The sequence below is a fragment of the Paramisgurnus dabryanus genome, chromosome 12, assembly GCF_030506205.2.
Source record: "Paramisgurnus dabryanus chromosome 12, PD_genome_1.1, whole genome shotgun sequence".
Taxonomy (NCBI): domain Eukaryota; kingdom Metazoa; phylum Chordata; class Actinopteri; order Cypriniformes; family Cobitidae; genus Paramisgurnus; species Paramisgurnus dabryanus.
In genome coordinates this window covers 26834210-26855261 of record NC_133348.1, presented here as the reverse complement: position 1 = coordinate 26855261, position 21052 = coordinate 26834210, and the positions used below count along the sequence as shown (strand labels likewise).

The 21052-nt window shown below is 35.5% G+C and overlaps 1 protein-coding gene across 1 annotated transcript in view; it reads left to right on the top strand.

Moving 5' to 3' along the window:
• The window catches only part of fam20b (FAM20B glycosaminoglycan xylosylkinase), a 29655-nt gene extending 16156 nt beyond the window's left edge, over positions 1–13499 (top strand). The window contains exons 7-9 of the mRNA XM_065257373.1: positions 7735–7926; positions 8524–8583; positions 12640–13499. Of these exons, the coding sequence (XP_065113445.1) occupies positions 7735–7926; positions 8524–8583; positions 12640–12871 (484 nt within the window). The 3' untranslated portion in view covers positions 12872–13499. The remainder of the gene's footprint in view (positions 1–7734; positions 7927–8523; positions 8584–12639) is intronic.
• Positions 13500–21052: the final 7553 nt, after the last annotated feature.

Below are 21052 nucleotides of genomic sequence, written 5' to 3'. Positions count from 1 at the left end.
AAGTCTACTCTAAAAAAATAGCATAAAACAGTCCGAAAAGCACTCTAAAATCGGTCAGAACATCTGCAAGGCCATTTAGGATAATGTATTCCTCCAGCACTACAGGAGGAGACCGTTTCGAGGAGACCCATATGGATCCCTGTGGTCTGCCTCTCCACATCATCGCTGCTCTGGTTTGATAAACGGAGTAGTATTTAAAAAATAAATAAATACAGACACACTTACATAAATACATCAGTATTATAGTTCAGTATAATAAAGCTTCACGGTGCAGACCAAATTTTCCTCAGACATCATTCGTAATTAAACAGTATTGGGGCGGTTTTCTCGGACAGGGCTTATCCTAGTCGCTGACTAAAATACTGAGATCTCTTAACATTTATCAGTGCCATTGTTTTTTTTTTTTTTCTCAAAATGCACACAGTGTTGTATTTTGTAAAGTTTGTTTTCTAAAAAAAAAAGTCCTAATATAATTAAGACCTAGTCCTAAACTAAACCCTGTCCGGTAAACCGCCCTTATATGCCTAAATTATCTTAACTAAAATAGCTCCACTTTACCTTGGATACATAACATATAACACGCCATATATATGTCTTTCCAAAATGTTGAGTATTTGCGTCTTTGTCAATTCATATATAAAATAAGCATTTATTTACTACCTTTTCCCTGACGTGAACTTGTGAAACCTGTGAAACTGGTGACAAGTAAGGGATTCTGGCAGTGATCTCAAACGAAATGACCTGTGATCCAGATCCTTCTGACCTAAAGACATTTTAAACACACACACACACACACACACACACACACACACACACACACACACACACACACACACACACACACACGGATGCATTTAAAAGTTTTATTTAAAATCGTTTTGGTATTGGGACTATTTCTCCACCCACTCCTTCAGCTCTGGAGTACCAACTCGTGAGCAGGATGCACTCCGCGATCCGGTTATAACAAATGGGACAGCAGAGTAACTTACATGATGCATTACTCAACTGCGATATAAAGTGCAATCCTAAAATATTATATAAAACATGATCCTTTAATTGTTAAGTATAAGAAATAAAAATGAATTAAATCCCATGTTTAAACTCCGTATCGGAGCCAGCAGTCGATTTCTGAAGGACATGCTGAGGCGAGGCTGCGTTGGGCGGGGTGTGAGCGCTGAGCGCGCGTAGATCCTCTGGAGCTCATCTCTGAAAGCGTCCGAGCAAATTCTTAAATAGACGCTATCTTTATTAATCGACCGCATATTTGAACTTTAAGCACATACATTCATGACTGAACTACTCTTACAACTGCATTTTGTGACCAAATAACAGTAATATTATGAGCATTTTGCTGTCTGGAAACATAGCAGTACATATATGGACCAGATTTGTCTTAATTAATTCAGTCAAAACTAGCCATTCTGAATGTTGACTCACTCGATTTGAAAATGACCCTTAATTTATTGTTTTAAAACTAAATTTATGCAGACTGAAATTAATGTGTCTTCTCAACTAAGCCCGAACAAGAATATTGGTTTAATTGATAAATTTTTGCCTTTCCAACATTTGAATAATTGTTGTATTAATTGTTGTGTACTTTGAACAAATCAAATTAAAAGTAGTTTAAGTATGTGTAATGTAATTATTTTTATTACACGGCTCTCTGGAATGCTTGATTCTGATTGGTCAGTTGAGACATTTGCAGGTTCGTTCTTTTCAAATAATAACCACTCCAAAATAATAACGCATAGCCGGACTACTTGCACGAGTAAAATCGCTTCGCGCCAATAAAGATCAATAAAGATTATTGTTTGGCGCCATCTTGTGACAAACACTCGACAACCACGACAAGACACAGAGAGCTTACTGAGACTGAACTTGACAAAATAGAGCATGACAGCTACGAAGCCAACACACAAAAAAATACAGAATGGGCATTAAAACTTCTCAAAGACTGGCTAAAAGAGAAAAAATGGAGACAGACAAGTATGAAGCAGAGGATCTTAATAAGGTATTACGATCATTTTATGCATCTGTGCAAAGTTTCGCGGAAGGATAAAAATGTTAATTTAAAACAAATATGCCAATAAAATGTTTCAAATTCATATTCATGTCCAGTTTTTTTTCTTATGTGGCAAGTAGCCATGTAATAAGCGGGATAATGTAGAGGCAGCCGGTAGTTATCAGGAAATAAGCCCCTTCAGTGTGATACAACTTCGCGTCGGGTCCTGATCACACTGTCGGGGCTTATTTCCCAATAACTACCGGCTGCCTCTACATTATCCCTTACATATGACATTTTTAATCTATTGGTAATGCAGAAACCTTTTATAAAAGAAACATGTGTAGAAAGTATAACTAAATCAGCGCTTTTGAGCACTAAACCAGGCCGTTAGCATGAAGAGTTGAAAACCCAATCATAATATTTAAAGCATAAACTGTTTGAAGCCCAACATTGATCGGTCAACAAAAATTCCATTCGTTTTTCACTCTCGGTTTTAAAACTTTTAAAGTATGAGTAAACAATGTTCAACAATGTAAGAGATAAAGCCAATGAAAGATAAAGTCATATCGAAAATGACACATCTGCGTATTGGCATAAAAGTGTTAACTTAACCACATGACATTTCCTCAATAAATTCAAAGTTTCCGTCCTAATACCCTGAGCAAAGCATAAAGACAACAAATGAAAACATTTTTAAAGTGAAATGGAAAACATTTGTAAGAGTCCTGTTGGTCATCTGGGTGAGATATACCAACACAACTTCTCAACATAGTTTTTAAATAGAACTTAAGGAAACGTTGACATATTTTTATTTGTAATTATAGTGTCAATATTAAGCATAGGGGTGGTGGAAAACATGCACGACATGAACATGATTTGATCTGATGGGTGTTATACTACACTGTCAGGAACAAAATGGTCAAAATATGTATTGTCACTGGGGCAGTACCCTTTACAAAGGTCCTAATATGTACCAAGATATGTATGCATTTGTTATCTTTGGTGGTACTAATACAGTATGAACTCTTTAAGTGCAAAGCTGTACTTTTTAAAAGGGTACAGCCCAAGTGACAGCTGTGGTTTATATCTCATGCATTTTAAACATTTATGAAAGTGTGAGTGCAAGATAAAGTTTATTATTTTATATTAAACATTTATTCTACGTCAGCATCAGGTCACAGGGTTGGAATATTATCTGTTAGTTCTGAGCAGAGATTTATATAGATTTAAAATAATAGATGACTTAAAAGGATTTACATTTATTCAAAATATTATTTTGTGAAAGAGTATTCAACATTATGGCTTAATTTAAACATTTTGGAGCTAACAATAAGCATAGTACACAGTTACATTTACAAGAGGAAATGGTAATAAAGCTTTAAGAGGAGAGATTTATAATAAATTGTCAGCAGTGTTACACAGTGGAAAGTTTGGGGTCAGGATTAGTCAAGTGTATGTGAAAGTATCAAGAGTCATTAATTTGGTCACAAAACACAAGATATCAAAGGTTAGAGGTTTAACTCCTAGGAGACTAAAAATGTGGGGGCGTGTTTGCTGTGGTTTTTTTCTTCTCATCGGTAAGTTTTCTTAAAATACTCCATCATTAATATTCATACACTTACATGTTAGACATCATTTGAAACTGTGAAGGGTCTACTTTTGTGTACATTCACAATAACAAATCTAGGGGTTTTTGTCAAATAAAGAAAATTAACAGGGTCTCTGTCTCCACCAACTGTTTCTCAAAACACATTACAAAAATCCATTGATACTCTGCAAATACTCGTCACACAAACATTATACTACATATGTCTAAATAAAGCCTGAAATGTCACTTTTAAACAAATGAATTATTATTGAAAACAAATATTGCCTGTTTATGTAATCTGTGTGAAAGTAAAGAGAGGTACAGTTTCTCTTATCTGACCTCATTATCTCTAATAAGATACTGCCCACAGGCGGTACAAGCTATTCATTTGGAAATAAATAGTCGACCACTCCAAACGTCATCAACATCAGAACGTTTCATCAGATTTAAAGACTTTACTGCTTGTTTGGATGATAAACATAATAGACACACACGTGAGGAAGGTCTACAGTTATGTCTTATATCTGGGATCTTATATAATGTTACACATCAGATATTTTTTCCAAACAGTTAACTAAACATTCACTTAAAACATAACAGATTATGGGGTGGTTTCCTGGACAGGGATTATTTTAAACCAGGACTAGGCCTCAGTTTAATTAGGAAAATCATTAATTTTAACAAACATGTCTTTTTAAAAACATTACTTGTGTGCATTTTGAGGCACAACAAAGAGCACTGCTGTATTTTAAATTATCTCCGTGCAAGTTATTTTCAGTTTGGACAGCTCTTACATTTTTTTATTTTAGTCTAGGACTATCTAATCCCTGTCCAGGAAACTGCCCCTTTATGTCCTAATTCTTGTCAAAACAGATATTTTTTAAAACCGTAATTCTTTGTAGATGTCTATACAGTATATGGAGCTCACACATCTGTGCATGCTCCAGATCTGTTAGTCAGCGCGAGGAAGATTGTTTTCATGTCTTATTGCTCTTAATAACACTCTTAACATCAATCAGGTCCCAAACTTTATCTCTCTTAATAGCTATTTTAACATCAGGAAAGTCCTGCACTCTATTTTCTAATTCATGCATGTTTTAAAACCAAAACCAAAATGTCACACGCATGTGGATGGACATGCATCTTTGTATTGGGGGCCGTGCACCTCTTATTTGTACATGTTTAATGACTATTTATAGCTAGATGAGGGCTTAATGTACTTACTTTTTATGAAAACCTCAATTTCGACCAAAATCAACATTTGTTCTTTCATTTACCTCTAGCTCAAAATTAGTCGTTGCCCATTCTGACTCATTTTGCTAGTACGGGTCACAAATATACAATTATTTTTACTAGTAATATAGCTAAAACACCTTTCCTGGGAATTTGGATAAAACAGGTTTAAATTTTGAAAAAAAAGTTAGTTAAATTACAAAATCTGAAGGTATATCATTATAGACCAAGGTCTTGGCTGTTCAGCAATTTACTGGTGCAACATCCCCTGTTTGTATTTTTTTCATAAAATAGGTGTTTTTCCAGTTATTACTCATACAACATTTACTTTAAGCCTAAATAGAAAAAGTAATGATTTTTTATTTAATAAACATATTTTTGGATTAATAGAGACTATTAATTTAACAACTCAACAGCACTGAAGAAACATATTGTCAGCATATTCATTTAAAACAAATAAAACTCCGTCTGACGGTGGTGACACTAATTTGACGGTGGTGAAATTGGCCTCATTATTCCAAAATGTATACCACTCAAGTCAATGGCGTCTTGCTTAAACTTTATGTAAATATTTGGTCCAAAAATAACAATCTTGAGCACTGTGATGAACAAATATCAAGTCATAACTTCCTAAAATACAAAAAACCTGACGGTGGTGACATCTTACTAGGCAAAAAACGTAATATAGATAAAAAATTAGATGAGTTGTTCACATTAGCCATCTTGTTTCCCCTCTGTTGCTAGCTACTTCAGACCTCTTCTTAAAAATGATACATTTATTTCATAATCTAATCTAATATTTTTTTACAAAGATGACGGTGTTGACATGTTATGGTTGTCACAGTAGCAGTGTCCAAAAATATGAGTTTAAGAGAAACTAGCAAACATACAGGAGCTTGAGTGATCTTGAAGCATGCAGTAGAGCTGAAGGTTTGAAAATGGGGTCCTCATGAATGCAGTTGACCCTGTAGTTGTCTGATTTTATTGCTTTTTATAAATATCTGACGGTGGTGACGAATGTGTGGGACACATTTTGAGCAATCACAAAATAATAGAAATATTGTTCAAAACTCACTGTTTGTAGTTTTTAATACATATTACAATGTACTCTTTTATGTGGTAAATATATTATTCAATTCAATTATTACTTTTGGCTTTTTTAATCAAGTTGAAATGATTATCTCTTAACCGAGGACAGCTGATTTTGTAGGCAATGGGCCAGCATATAATCATTAAATTAATAAAAAATAAAAATAAACCTATAAAAGAACCTTACATATGTGCAAAGGACCCTCTGATTATAACATTGATTCTTTTTCTTCATGAAAAGTTATTAATTTCCAACAGAATTAGCACTTTTCTTATTGGGACATGTTTTTGCCAAAGTTTCAAGATTCAGTGATATGTATATTTGCTCACTAGCACCATTACTATAATGTTTCGATTACAATCCTCAACAATTATTTTTACTGTTAGTATCATTAATTAACAGTTAAATTTTAAACCTACAGACAACTATTTTACACTTAGCATTGCTAATATATATATATATATATATGTATGTGTATATATTTTTATTCATTATAAGTGATATGTGATATATATATATATATATATATATATATATATGCAGTACTTACTGTAAAAAATATCTTTCTTATCAAATATTTGATACACATGCTTGTTTGATAGCCTATAGTCTGGTTAGATTCTCATTCGGTAAATACTAATATATATATTTTTGCAATAGTCCCATGACGTATTCTGTAATTTTCATAAGCCCCTTTTTATATAGGACTGTAATGATATGTATTTACCGTAAAGCGGAAATGTTAGGATGTTTTGATCATAGTATTTATAGCATAACCATGTCTTGTGGTATCATTACCGAGACATTTAACTGTATATAACGCATACAGTAAGGGTTCAGAGTTGTAATACATATATGATTGTTAGGGCCATGTCTTACTAGGCAAAATCTCAGTTCCCCTAAAAAATGTCATGTATAGGGTTGGGTGACGTACTTTACGTTTTTCAAATTACTGAGCACATCCAAAGTAAGTTCCCTATTTAAAAATACTACAAAGTAACAAAACAAAAGAATGAATGGCAGACCATACAGGTCAACAGAGGGTCAACACACTATTTTTATATACTGTAGCCATTCTATTCTATTCTGTGCATCCCAAAAATAATATGTGAAAGGTGATGTAATGACTTTTTCTGAAATGTGGTTACTTGCTTGCATTGTCCACAAACTCCTGCAATTTTTATGTTTTCTCATTTGTAAGTTGCATTATATTATGGCATCAATGAATGCATTTAAAACATGGCCGTATTGTAAGCATCAGGCATTAACTTGTGATAAAAGAGAGCGGCGCTCTTCAATTATCTCTTCAGCAGAATGCAGTGGTTTTTAAAGGGAATTTCAAACTGGCAGTTTAGTTCGAAAAACAAGTTTTGTATGAATAATTGTTTAATGTGAAAGCTATCATCCAGTCTGCGGTGGTCACCATGGTGGCAAACCGAAGACCCTGTCTATCCGAGGTTTGTTTGTGGGGGCAGTGCGTACAGTCACACTAGGATTTGAACCAACCACAGCAAACACTTCACTATACATCTGATCTTATGGATGTTCGTACGAGCGCATTTGTACATTTTTGTACATTTAGTTTTTTCCCCATGACATTGGGGTTGGGGGGGTGCATTATTGTTTGTTGTTTATGATAATTAAAGTTTTGTACAATTCACTTTGTATGAAACCCAATGTGATGTTTTTTCTGAAACTTGGTCAAAAATGCATATCCATCCAGGCCTGTTGTAGTCAATAAATGAACATGATCTACACAGCGTGTGTCAGGTACTATTGATTGTTTTGATCAATGACTGTACTTGTACTCTGTTTTAGGTGGGAGTATGATGAAAGTTACTGCGAGGCTGTGAAGAAAATGCCTCCTTACGATTCTGGTCCACGGCTCCTGGATGTCATCGACACAGCCATCTTTGATTACCTTATCGGAAATGCTGATCGACATCACTATGAGAGTTTCCAAGATGATGGTGGAGCCAGCATGTTGATCCTTTTGGATAATGCTAAAAGGTATAGAAAATAGACAAAGGGCAGAGCGAAATAAAAAATCTAAAGCAGTGTTTCTTAAACTGCGGTCCATAGAGCACAAAGGATTTAAACATGGAGAACCTACGGGGTCAAATTTGTTCAATAGAATTAATGGGTTTTTGGATTTTCCTGGGTTCTCCAGGGTTAAAGTGAAGGGCAGGTAGATTGGCTGTTGATTAAAAAACAAAAAAATTACTATCTTATAGCCAGTGTATTTTAATTACAAAATTGAATTCATTTTGATTCATTATAAGTGATTGTTATAATGTGTTCATGTTGTCTCAGTTATGCATCAGTGTATTTGATTGAACCAACATTTAAATGAGCAAGTTGTTTACTAGCTTGGTTATATCAAATGAAGTATCACAGTCTTGCACATTCGTGGTAAAAGTGGTATAAGTTTAGTATATAGGGTACGAAAAAGACAACTTGTGCACTTGTTGTTGTAATTTTGTTTGACTGTTATGGTCCACCACAACAAAAAAAACACTGATCCAAAGAGAGAAAGCAGTAAAGAACATTTGGTGACATTTTGAACATGATGATCTCCTTAACCTTTGTGTTTTTTTCCACATTCAGTTTTGGGAACCCAGCTTTGGATGAAAGGAGTATCCTCGCTCCGCTTTATCAATGCTGCATGTGAGTGCACACACACACACACTTAAATTACTTTCTTAAGCTACTCTATATAAACACACACATCAGCACACACAGAAACAAAAAATCTCAGTCAATAACATCTAATTGCCATCGATTGGTTTAATTTAAACACCACTGGCTATAAGAGGTCAGACCTTTGACACTGCATACCTTTAGGCAGACAATAACAGATTTAACTAGGTCTCCAATGAAACGTGGGTTGTTGAGGCGTATCTGTTCGTATTTTCACTTTGGCTTGTTTTTCAAGCATTATCATAATAACACAAACCATATAAGTAATAGTAGGGGAGAGTGGGGCACAACCGAACGCTTTTTGGCTTTGGCTCTATATTTCAAAATATTTAAGTTAGGGGTTCGTTGCAACAAACAGGGTTTAGAAAATTTAGTTAAAACACAAATATTTTAATAAAGTTTTGTCTATACTAAAGGTGGATATTGTTTATATATCTGCCTATAATAGATAGATAACCACACATTCATCCATCCATAATCCTTCTTCCAACCATCCTTGTATTATGCATCAATGCATATAAAGCAGTCTGAAGTTCTGAGTTTTGGTGATTGTTGCGGGAGTGTTTCTTTTTATTTTATTTATGCAATTTTAAGCAATGAAATTGCGGGAAACTTGCAAAAACTGGGGGAACTTGCAAATACTGTGGTCGCGTAATTACTTCACTTCATAATGTTTTAATGGCAACAGGGGACAGGGCTGCGCTTGTGTGAAGTAAATGCAACATTTTTCAACTTTCTGCTAAGATATATGTGACTCTTTGCTACGAAAATGCAGGGATTATGAAATCATGCAAGCCCCGCCTATTGTTAGGGCCATGTCTTACTAGGCAGAATCTCAGTTCCCATAATAAATGTCATGTATAGGGTTGGGTGACGTACTTTACGTTTTTGCAAATTACTGAGCACATCCAAAGTAAGTTCCCTATTTAAAAATACTACAAAGTAACACAACAAAAGAATGAATGACAGACCATACAGGTCAACAGAGGGTCAACACACTATTTCTATATACTGTAGCCATACTATTCTATTCTATGCATCCCAAAAATAATATGTGAAAGGTAATGTAATGACTTTTTCTGAAATGTGGTTACTTGCTTGCATTGTCCACAAACAATTTTTATGTTTTCTCATTTGTAAGTTGCATTATATTATGGCATCAATGAATGCATTCAAAACATGGCCGTATTGTAAGCATCGGGCTTTAACTTGTGTGATAAAAGAGAGCAGAGCTCTTCAATTATCTCTTCAGCAGAATGCAGTGGTTTTTAAAGGGACTTTCACACTATTTTCTACAAAAATACTTGGATTTTAAATTCTTGCAAGCCTGACCTATTTTACGAGTGGAAATCTGCAATTTATGCAGCGAAAATGTGCCTTATTTGAAAAATGCGCCCTTCCCCATAAATATGCGGACTTTGGATGATAATGCATACACTGATAAAACATTCTGTAGAAATGAAAGTATTACTGGGTATTACTGGCAACTAGCCAGTAACTTACTGTAGATTTTACCAGAGCAGGCGCCAGACCATAACTAACAGGGGGGCACTTGGCTTCCAACGGGGGGCACGCAATAGCAACAATAACTTGCAAAAACAAGACATTAAAACAACAAATACAGCAAGCACACACTTATACAACTGGTACAGACTGTCAGCTCATTTCCCATATAAAGTGCAGAAGACCACAAACTATGCGCAAAACTATTGAACTTCGACCGCGGCGTGAGCGCAAGCTGAGCTTGAAATGAATGGGTTTCATAGCGCAACGCACACTGCGTCCTAGCTTTAAAAAAGCCGCTTTACCATAATCACATTGTAATGTTGTTAACGGTCTATAGCCACACTTCACATTTAAGCGTATATAATTTAAAACAACGCTAACTTACCTTTAAAATAGCTGAAGACGGCGTGTACAAACATTAAACTTCCTTAAAACAGTGTCCTGTAGATTTGTAAATTCCACCTCAACCTCTAATCTCTGAGTTTGAGCCAGTCTGTGTTTACATGAAGTCAGATGAAGCAGGCGGTGCTGGTTCGTTCTAAATGTTCTAATATGCATATTTTACACAAATACATAAAATGCCGCGAAAAAACACGTTGCTAGTATTAAGTCACAAATTTGCTAAAGACGTAAGATGGGTGAGACACGGCAATACATCCAGTCAGAGAAACTGGTCTATTTTAATGAACTCTTTCCCCGCCATTGACGAGATATCTCGTCAATTAAGAAAAAACGCTTCCCCGCCAATGACGAGATTTTCCGTCTTTCCGCAATACCGCTATTATCCACCAGGTGGCTTCCGCAACTTTTTAAAACCGGAAGTATTGCCCTATGGCAAGCGGCTGCATGTCCGTGTATGTTTTAAAGATCGCTCTGAATGGGATCTCTATGAAAAGTCCGTCACAAAAATTGAATTATCTCTGCTTTTTGCTCAAAATGTGGTGTTTTTGCAGAAACCTACCCATATTCAAAAGCTGATTGCAAAAGAACCGCTGAAGGTAGGATGAAACGGGTTTTTTTGTTTGAAAGCAGAGGGTCTGTTCTTTCATTTGGTAAATTGTATGTTTATATATTTAAAGAAGAACATTTTCTGGAAGGCATTAAACTTTGGTGAAAATCATGAAAAACGCTGGCGCTGGCTGGCAACTTTTTTTAAAAAACGCTGGCGCTGAAAGAGTTAAAGAAAACATATATCCACTATATTTTCCTCATTTGATTACATTAAAAGTAATAAAACATTCAATGTTTAATTTATTTTAATTATTCTTGATATATATTAAATTAATCAAAAACTTTATAGGGGGGCACAACAACCTGTTTGGGGGGGCACTGCCCGCGAATGCCCCCCCCTTGACGTCGGCCCTGGATTTTACATATGTTATTTACTGGCAACAGTTTGTTCAAAGTTAAATGAACATGAAACATTTTCAGTTCTTTTTAAGTTACCGGCAACCAGCTGCATAATTAAAGCAAATTTTTTCCAGTGTATGCATTGAATCATGTGATCGCATAATCGCCTTTTTTCTGGAGGGACTGATAAATATATTTTTTAAAGGGTTGCACAATTAAGACGACAAAATCATAATTATAAGTTATTTCCCCTGATATTGTATTATCAGTTATCATTTTTGATGAATATTATTTACATTGTTTTCTGTGTCACAACTAACCCCGCTGTGTATAATTTTTTCATTCCCTATTAGTTACTAGGAGCTGCTGACATGTTTCAAAATGGTGTTTTGTTTTAGGTTGCAAGACAGTGATTAAAATAATATAAGGTTCAATTTGGTTACTTACACACCCAACTCAAAAATGAAAAAAATAAGATGATGAAATTTACTCTTTGTTCAATATCGTAACGGAAACACAATTTTTTTTTCACAAATTCACATAAGATCATCCGACAGTAAGAGGAAAAAACCAAAAGCACAGATTGCTCGGCCCTGTATAAATATTTAAAGTAGCCGTGTTACAATTAACCCTGCATTAGTTTGTGCCCCGCTCATCCCTATCTGAAGCTACTCGTATAAGAGCTGGAGAGGTTCATAAGTCCCCTGAGTATTCATTAGCCCGAATATGCAATAGTACTTCACAAACTCATTACCATTTTAATTAGATATTGATTTGCTAACAGAAAAAAGTCTTATGCAGCTTTTACTGTACGTGTACATTAATGACTGCCTATCACTAAATTGACTGCTTGCAGCCTGATTGTATCCAAGTTAAGGAGCGTTTACACCAACAGTGATTTGCCATTTATTTTCCGAAACCACTGGAGAATTAAAAATACAGCTGCTGTGGGTGATGCACTAAAGTTTAAAACATCATTTCCAGTTTTTGATTCTGATTGGTCATTAGTTCTGTTTTATTTACGCTATGATCGCTGCACCCAGCAATTCTGTGTATAAATCCACACCCTTAGCAATGTAAACATAGGCTCAGCAAGTCTACATTTTAGCATTTCACATAAGCAAAATGGTCAAATATTTCTTTCTTTCTTTTATTGGGATCACCAAGGGTTCGTGTCTCTACCTGGAACAGACTGAACCTATTGAAAGGTGGAGTTTTGAGTTCAGCGATGCAACGAGCCACAGCTCACGATCCCACCTTTCCTGTGCTTGCGGGGCCACACCTCGCTGCACTCGACCGGCGTCTCAACGGAGTGCTGGCTACGGTGCGGCAGTGCATAGAGACGCAGGGTGCGGACAACACGCTGATTGAGGACCGCATGAATCTGCCACATCCTTAAAGACACTGGTAGAGCAAGGAAAGTGAAAATGCGTTTGACTCTGGATGCGCAGGCTCTTTCACGTTCACTACCTGATATGGACCTGGAGGCCACAAGATGCTTAAGGAGATGACTCGAAGGAGAACAGGGAGCCGTTTGTTTTTCACTGGATTCATTCAGTTCTGACTACAAAGGCAAAGATCGTTATCTGAATAGAGTAAGGTGGCCTTTACTGTAACTGCTTTGTTTTACTGTATTTGTTACAGTTCATCCTTCCCGTATATGTTTTGCCCACCAGGGCCATTTAGAAAACGACTGGAGGAATAATTTCCAATAATTCTTGGAGTTAGATATTTGGGCTAACACGAGGAGAGGTGACATTGACAGAGACTTTAAATCTCTCCTCCCAGACTATACATACAGAAGAAGCTTTTGAATAATACTGAGTAATAATATTATTGATTTAAAGATAAATAAGTGAAATGATGATTGATTTGCTGCTCTGTGTGCAGTTGCAGTATGAATAAAGTATTGTATAGAACTGGCAGGATTTTGCTACAGATGTTCAGAGAATATGATGAAGACGACACAGCAATGTAAGGTTGCTGTGAGTAATTTTCAGCATTAAAATTAATATTTAAAAGCTTGCTGCTTATGTGTGTAAGCCTTTTGTTTTATGAGCCATCCCCTTTTTAAAAATAACCAATAGTGTTTTGTTTATGATAAAGCTGTATTTGAAAGTTTGTGAAAGACACCGTTGTATAAAAATATTTTGATTTAATATGAAACTGTAACATCAGGAGGCACAATGCTACAGAATTTGTTTGGATTGTACATTTTTATAAGAAGCTGACGTGAGGTGTAGAATGAGATCATAAAGTTTTTTGTGTGGGGGCATGTGACAAACTATAAGTTTTGAATGCTTTTGTTTTTTTTTAAAGTGAACTGATTATAGGTAACCATATTTAAATTAGGGATGCATAACGATTAATTGCAATTAATTTATAGCAGAATAAAACTTTTTGTTTACATCATAAGTGTGTGAACGGTGTATAATAACTTTGTATAAATAAATTCACACACACGCACACGCATGTATATATTTAAGAATGTGTATTTGTATATTTTTATGTATAATTTATATAATATATAAATACTTAATATTACAAATATATATTTTTTCTTAAAATTATAAATGCATGTGGGCATATTTATATATAGACTTTTTAATTAGACGCACGTGCGGTGATGCGCTTACGCGTCTGGTAGGAACTTTACTTCCGGTTTCAGTTTTTTTAATGGTCTTACTAGTTGCTAAACCGAACTTTTGAACAAATACCTCGTTGAAAATAACAAATGTTTTGGTTTCCTATGTAATTTATATGTCGTTTATTTTGGTTGTTATATAAATTAACTACTTTAAAAGGACTTTGTTTCTTGTATTATTAGCAGAGTTTACCAGAAGTTACGTGTTGACCACGCATGCTGCTTGTTTATGTTGTTACTGCTGAAACCGTCTATACATAATTATTATACACAGTTCACACACATATATGATGTAAACAAAACCTTTCTTCTGCTATAGATTAATGGTGATTAATCGTAATGCATTACAGTATATAAATACTTAAAGCAGTGGTTCTCAAACTTTCTCAGCGTGCGGCCCCATTTGTGTACGGTGCATTCCTTCGCGGCCCCGCCAAAGAAAATGTATGACAAAAAACAGTTTTAAAACTTCATATTTTAATTAAACAAAACATTAAATTATACAAAGTAGTGCTGCCTTATTTTTTTAGGTTTAATTTCACAGAATTCATGATAAATTAATGTATTTTATAAAATGTCATAAAACTGGGGCCCCTGGCACCATCTCGCGGCCCCCCTGGGGGCCCCGGACCCCAGTTTGAGAACCACTGACTTAAAGGACCAGTTCGGTATTTTACACTTAAAGCCCTGTTTTCAGATTGTTTATGATGAAATAGAACGGTTTTGACTGAAATTTGGACATATGATGCTGGCCCGAGAATTTTTGGTTTCTGTTGTATCAGCCCCCACCTCTACAATGGGTGCATAGGTGCACTGGAACAATCCTTCATAAAAATGCATTAAAATTTCGTTTACAAAGACGTGAAACTCACCGAGTGGTCAGGGGTGTTCACTGATATGCTCACACAAAAATTGCTGCAAACGATGCTTTCCAACAGGTGTTTTAGCATTCTTTGTAAACTTGTGGACCTATTTTTCCAAACGCCTCACCCCCCTATATTCTTGTGTTGAGAGCTTAAATAATAGACACTCCAGCCCAGTTGGTGGCGATAATCCACCTTTGCCAATTGCAAGAATAGAAACAAAGTTCCCGGCGCGGAGTTATACCGTACCTCACAGCACATCTTATACAAGTCAATGGAGTTGGACAAAAACTACGATAAAACCTGTTGGAAAGCATCTTTTGTAGCGATTTTTGTGTGAGCATACCAGTGAACACCCCCGACCACTCGATGAGTTTCACGTCTTTATAAGTGAAAGTTTAATGCATTTTAGAAAGGATTGTTCCAGTGCACCTATAGACCCATTGTAGAGGTGGGAGGTGATACAACAAACACCTGAAAATTCTCGGGCCAGCATCATATGTGCAAATTTCAGTCAAAGACGTTCTATTTCATCATAAACAATCTGAAAACAGGGCTTTAAGTGTAAAATACCGAACTTGTCCTTTAAATCCCAAAACCTAATTTTTGATTTCATGGTGACTTTAAATGCTGTTAAAAATGGAACCCTGTTCAAAACAAACACAATAGAAACATCACAAACATTTTAATGGATTTATTGGTTATAATTGGAGTTGTGTTGGTTTTAATGGAAACTATAGACCTTTTGCGAGTCGACGTCACAGTTACGTCACACGTTCAATGTGGTGGCAGAAAAACAGTGGAAATGAATGAGACACGAGTGAAACGAACAATTATCTCACTAGAAAATGTCTTGTGCTGTTGAGTGTCAGAATAGGAATGCCAAAATAGATGACCTTCATTTTATAGTATACCATCGTGTTTATGGTTGCAATAAGCCCTCAACAGGACAGACTGGAGTGATGAAATCATCAGAAAATCTTTTATTAGTAAGGGATAATGTAGAGGCAGCCGGTAGTTATTGGGAAATAAGCCCCGACAGTGTGATCAGGACCCGACGCGAAGCTTCAGATCACACTGAAGGGGCTTATTTCCCGATAACTACCAGCTGCCTCTACATTATCCCGCTTATTACACGGCTACTTGCCACATAAGAAAAAAACCGGACATGAATATGAATTTGAAACATTTTATTGGCATATTTGTTTTAAATTAACATTTTTATCCTTTCGCGAAACTTTGCGCAGATGCATAAAATGATGGTAATACCTTATTAAGATCCTCTGCTTCATACTTGTCTGTCTCCATTTTTTTCTCTTTTAGCCAGTCTTTGAGAAGTTTTAATGCCCATTCTGTATTTTTTTGTGTGTTGGCTTCGTAGCTGTCATGCTCTATTTTGTCAAGTTCAGTCTCAGTAAGCTCTCTGTGTCTTGTCGTTGTTCGTTCTTCTATCCACTGTTTAAATGTTTTGTTTTTTCCGTACATGTTAAAATTAATGTCAAAATATTCCATTCTCAATGGTGGTTGTCCAGTGTTTGTCACAAGATGGCGCCAAACAGTAATCTTTATTGGCGCGGAGCGATTTTAATCGTACAAGTAGTACCGGATATGCGTTATTACTTTGGAGCGGTTATTATTTGAAAAGAACGACAATGTCTCAACTGACCAATCAGCATCAAGCATTCCAGAGAGCCGTGTAATAAATTTGAATAGAAAATAATTAGAGAAGATGTCCGGTTTTCTGTCGAAGTCTGTTCCCTCTATGTGTCTCTTTTAGTGTTTTCATCACTTTACGTTTATAATTTATTTAGAAAGATTAAAGATTTGAATGAGTTCATAATATCAATAATATTGCCATTTATTAAAGTTTTCATATTTTTTTTTAGTTTTCTATTACTTCGTTTTACCTTATATCTTAGCCTATGTCTTCTTCCTGTTTGTTCTAAATTATGATGTTTACTAATAAATATATTAACATAACACATGCACACACACACACACACACATGATGTAAAGTGTTAATAATATATAAACAGGCATATACAAATTAACTTGTATGTAAACAATAGTTTTAAAACAAACACGTAGGCTATAAATATAAGGAAGAAATTGAAAAATGATGAAATATTTAATAAATGATATTATACAGAATACATGATAGTTTTGCTCTTATAAGTACTTCAGCGATTCATACTGTAAAAATATTTAATATAATTGATTTACCAATAAAGAACAATACATATACATTACATACATGCACACATATCAGTAGCCAAGCCATTTAAACTTTTAATGTATTTAAAAAATAAACGTAACTTGGTGAAAACGTTATAAGAAACATTACACTTAAGAGAAATATTGGCGAAACAGACTTCTACAGAACACCGGATCCATAAAAATCACAGTTTAACGCTAAAACACTTCACACCGCTATTGCGGAGCTGTCACTTTCTGCCACCAGTTGGGCTCCGCCCACAAAAAACTTCATCTCTGTTTGCAAACACGCAAAAGGTCTATAGTGATCTGGTATTCTGACAGGAACCAATAGATCACCATTACATCTGGAATAATGGAATACGACCCAAAACACACTACACAAAGGAATTTTGTAGTGGTTTTAATGGAAAACAATAGTATTGTAAATGAAATCAGAATTTGTATTAAATCCATTAGAATTTCAGTGATGGATTCAAGTGTTTTTTTAATCAGTTTTTAGGCTGTAGAAATATGCAGCATTTTTGTCAAATCAACACATTTTATGTAACTTTATCTAAAAAAATTTAAATGTAACAATTTTTACTTTTTTAGAATATATATATTCTTTTGATTTCGGTTAAACACACAATCAAAAACGGCAGTAAGTCAAATACATCAAGACTGCATCTGAAAGCTGAAGAATATCCCCTCTTAAGATGCATATTCTAAGGAAAGAAAGCATCAAAGCATGTTTGAGTCCAATGTTTACTTCACTTCCTGTCTACTGAGATATCATCATCGAGTCCATTTTTGAAGTTATCCTTTGCTGCCTTTAATATCCCACAGCTGCGTATACTGTATGAAGGACTCCGTCTAACAGGCTTAAGCTCTAAAATTTAAAGGTTCAGTAAAATATTAGTTTTATGTTCACCTTTAAAATATTGCTTTCTATTTCTGCTTTAGAAATTAGTATTAGCCTAATGCATTTATCATAACAAAATGTCATGTGACAAATCACTTCATAAAATACAATTAAAGTGTTTAAGTCTATAGTAAGTTAAGGCTATACCTGTGTGATTTTGAGAGAAATTACTCTTCTACTAAAAACAACTATGCGTGACCATTTTAAAAATAGCTCAGATTAATTTCGAGAAATACGGTTTAAAATGTGGCTGAAATGTCTAAATATTTTTTTGAGGAAACTGTTTCATCAACCCTGTCATCTCTCTTGGTTTACAGGAAACTATCGGTATAAACAGCAAAAATAGACTTGTGTTGCATGAGGTGCATATCATTAATCATTTCGAATTGTCTGTGACAAATACTGAAACTGAAGAGAGTTTTGATCGAAAGGTTGTTGGATATTCCTGATTATATATGTCATTTTACTTTTTATAAAAACTCCTCTGAGCTCTCTAACCCCTTTGTCGATATCTATGACCATTGTCCACTATCAGATGTTTACATCACAACACGATCTGGTTTTGACCTGTTCTAGTCATTCGGCCTTCCTTTAGTTTGGCTAAGGAATTTCCAGCATGCCACGAAAGTTTACGTGTGGCTAGCATTGTTTTTGTAATCGCCTAGTGCACCCAATCTCCTCTCACCCACCAGTCACCTCTGAACTTCGCTGGCTGTCCTAAATTTCTGACACCTCAAACACGCTTGCTCATCTGAGGCTCTCGGGCTCGACCGCCCACCTAAGTTATTTGGGCAGAGACTGTAGCTTGGCTAAGATAAGTGGCTGAAGGGGTTGTTCTCACTCGTGAAGGTGGAGTCTGTTCATAAATCATGTACACGGTGGGGAAATCCCGGTGGTCTGTCAGAAAGGCTGATGTAAAGACTGAGAAGTGCATTGCAATTGAAAAACAAACACAGGAAAGAGTAAACAAATGACAGTTAAAGTCCTATTTCGGTATAATATTGTGAATATAGTCACATCTAAGGGCGCGATTTACACTAGTTTTATCCATAGCATGACTCTAGTGAAGTTATAAAAAGATAATAAACTGAATTACTCAAACCAGTATTTTGAAAAAATGAAGATGAAGATGGAAATAGACTCACTGCTTTTTTGTAGGTCACGCTTAAAATGCAACAGTAAGGTTGTGTATGCTAACCAAAAAAAAATGTGTGAATCCACAGCATTAACTGGAGTAGATTCCATTTTCTTGTATTCTGGTGCCTTTTAATTAAACAATTGCTTTTATGGCTTAAAAGCTTTGCCTTCCTTTGTTGTGTCATGAAGTAGAGTTTGCAAAAGTAGTGAAAACACAAAATGGAGTTTAATTAATATGGATTTTAATGAGCCAAGTGGAATTGAGGAAGCAGCATTGGGAAATGTAAGGCTGAAGCTAAAACGCGGAACGGAGTTTAATTTATCAGGGCTTTCCTCCAGTGGAATGGATTTGACTGACGGCACTGTGATAAAAACCCCTAGCAACCACTTTTGAGCACCCTAGCAACATAGAATTCAAACAGTTATATCTCGGCATCAGAACATCTTAGAGACACTGGGGTTGGATCGTTTTACTTGGGACTCGGAGTGTAATCACTGGCCACATCATTGGCCACTCCCAAGCCACGCCCCTAGCAACCAAATTTGAGCAGCCTAGCAACCGAATAAACAAAGCCTTATATCTCTGCATCAGAACATCGTAGAAACACGGGGGTTGGAGCGTTTGACTCATGACTCGGAGTGTAATCACCAGTGGATGCCATTTTTGCCTTATACAGGGTGCGATTTGTGAAAAAAAAACAGAGGGGGGATGTTTTCATAGGCGTCGATTTCGGTGATGGTACACGTACCCACCATATATCCTCATGAGTCATTTTGTACCCACCACTTTTAACTTCCGTCCATAATAATTTGACTTTTGGTTCGATTTTTTTGACTGTTTTCATTGGTTATGAGGAGCAATATGAGAGAGAAATTTGGTTATCATTGTCCGACCTAACAAAAATCCATTATAATATAAAAAAAATTATTTCTTTTTTTATTTCTAATTAAAATATTTCTAATATAATCAGAACAAACCCGAACATCACTGTCTGCTGAACTTGCACAGAAACATCAAAATATAACCAGCTTTTTAAAATGGTTTTAAAACTAAACATTTAGACTATTTTAGCTCAAATTATGAAATTATTGATGTTTTTTTTATAATTCTTGACAAAATTAGAATATAGTAAAAGTTGTTTTTTTGTAAAAAAAAAGTTTTAGGTGGACCTGTTGAAAAGTGGGTCTGTGCTACAGGACATCGTCTTTTAAAACATAACCTGCGCGAAAGAGAAAAAAATGAATGCGTCTCTGTCCACAGCACATTTCAAAACATTTCAATTCATAAAAAAAATCATGAGAACTTCATCACTGCCTTTGCAGGAATTGTAAAATCTCTTTTAACTCATGAAGCAGCCTAATAGCTTATCTTTTACCACACATATGAACTGTGATCATGCACAACGAAAAAACATGCAAGAATTAAATACCCCTCCCAGTACCATGGATAATGCCATTGCCACTCATGTCAAAACACTTATTTATGAATGGCAAAACTATATGGCACAATACTTTTTTTACTGCTGCTTTTAAAGTAATAACGTTAACTTTACACCGCGATGCTGAGCTACAGTGAAATGATAGAAAAGACAGATGCATTATGTGTTAGTCAATTAGCCTCATTTGCGCAAACTGGACGCGCCCGCGCCTCGCTAAACGCCTCATTGGCGTTTATCATATGTGTAACTTCGGCCATTCTCAGTGGTGTGACTGGGACACTAATCAGATTGTGATGTTTATTAATATGCTGCTGAATATGCTGCCTTCCTTCGTTTCGACACACATCTCCACAACCATCTCGCAAGTGTTGATAGGCTA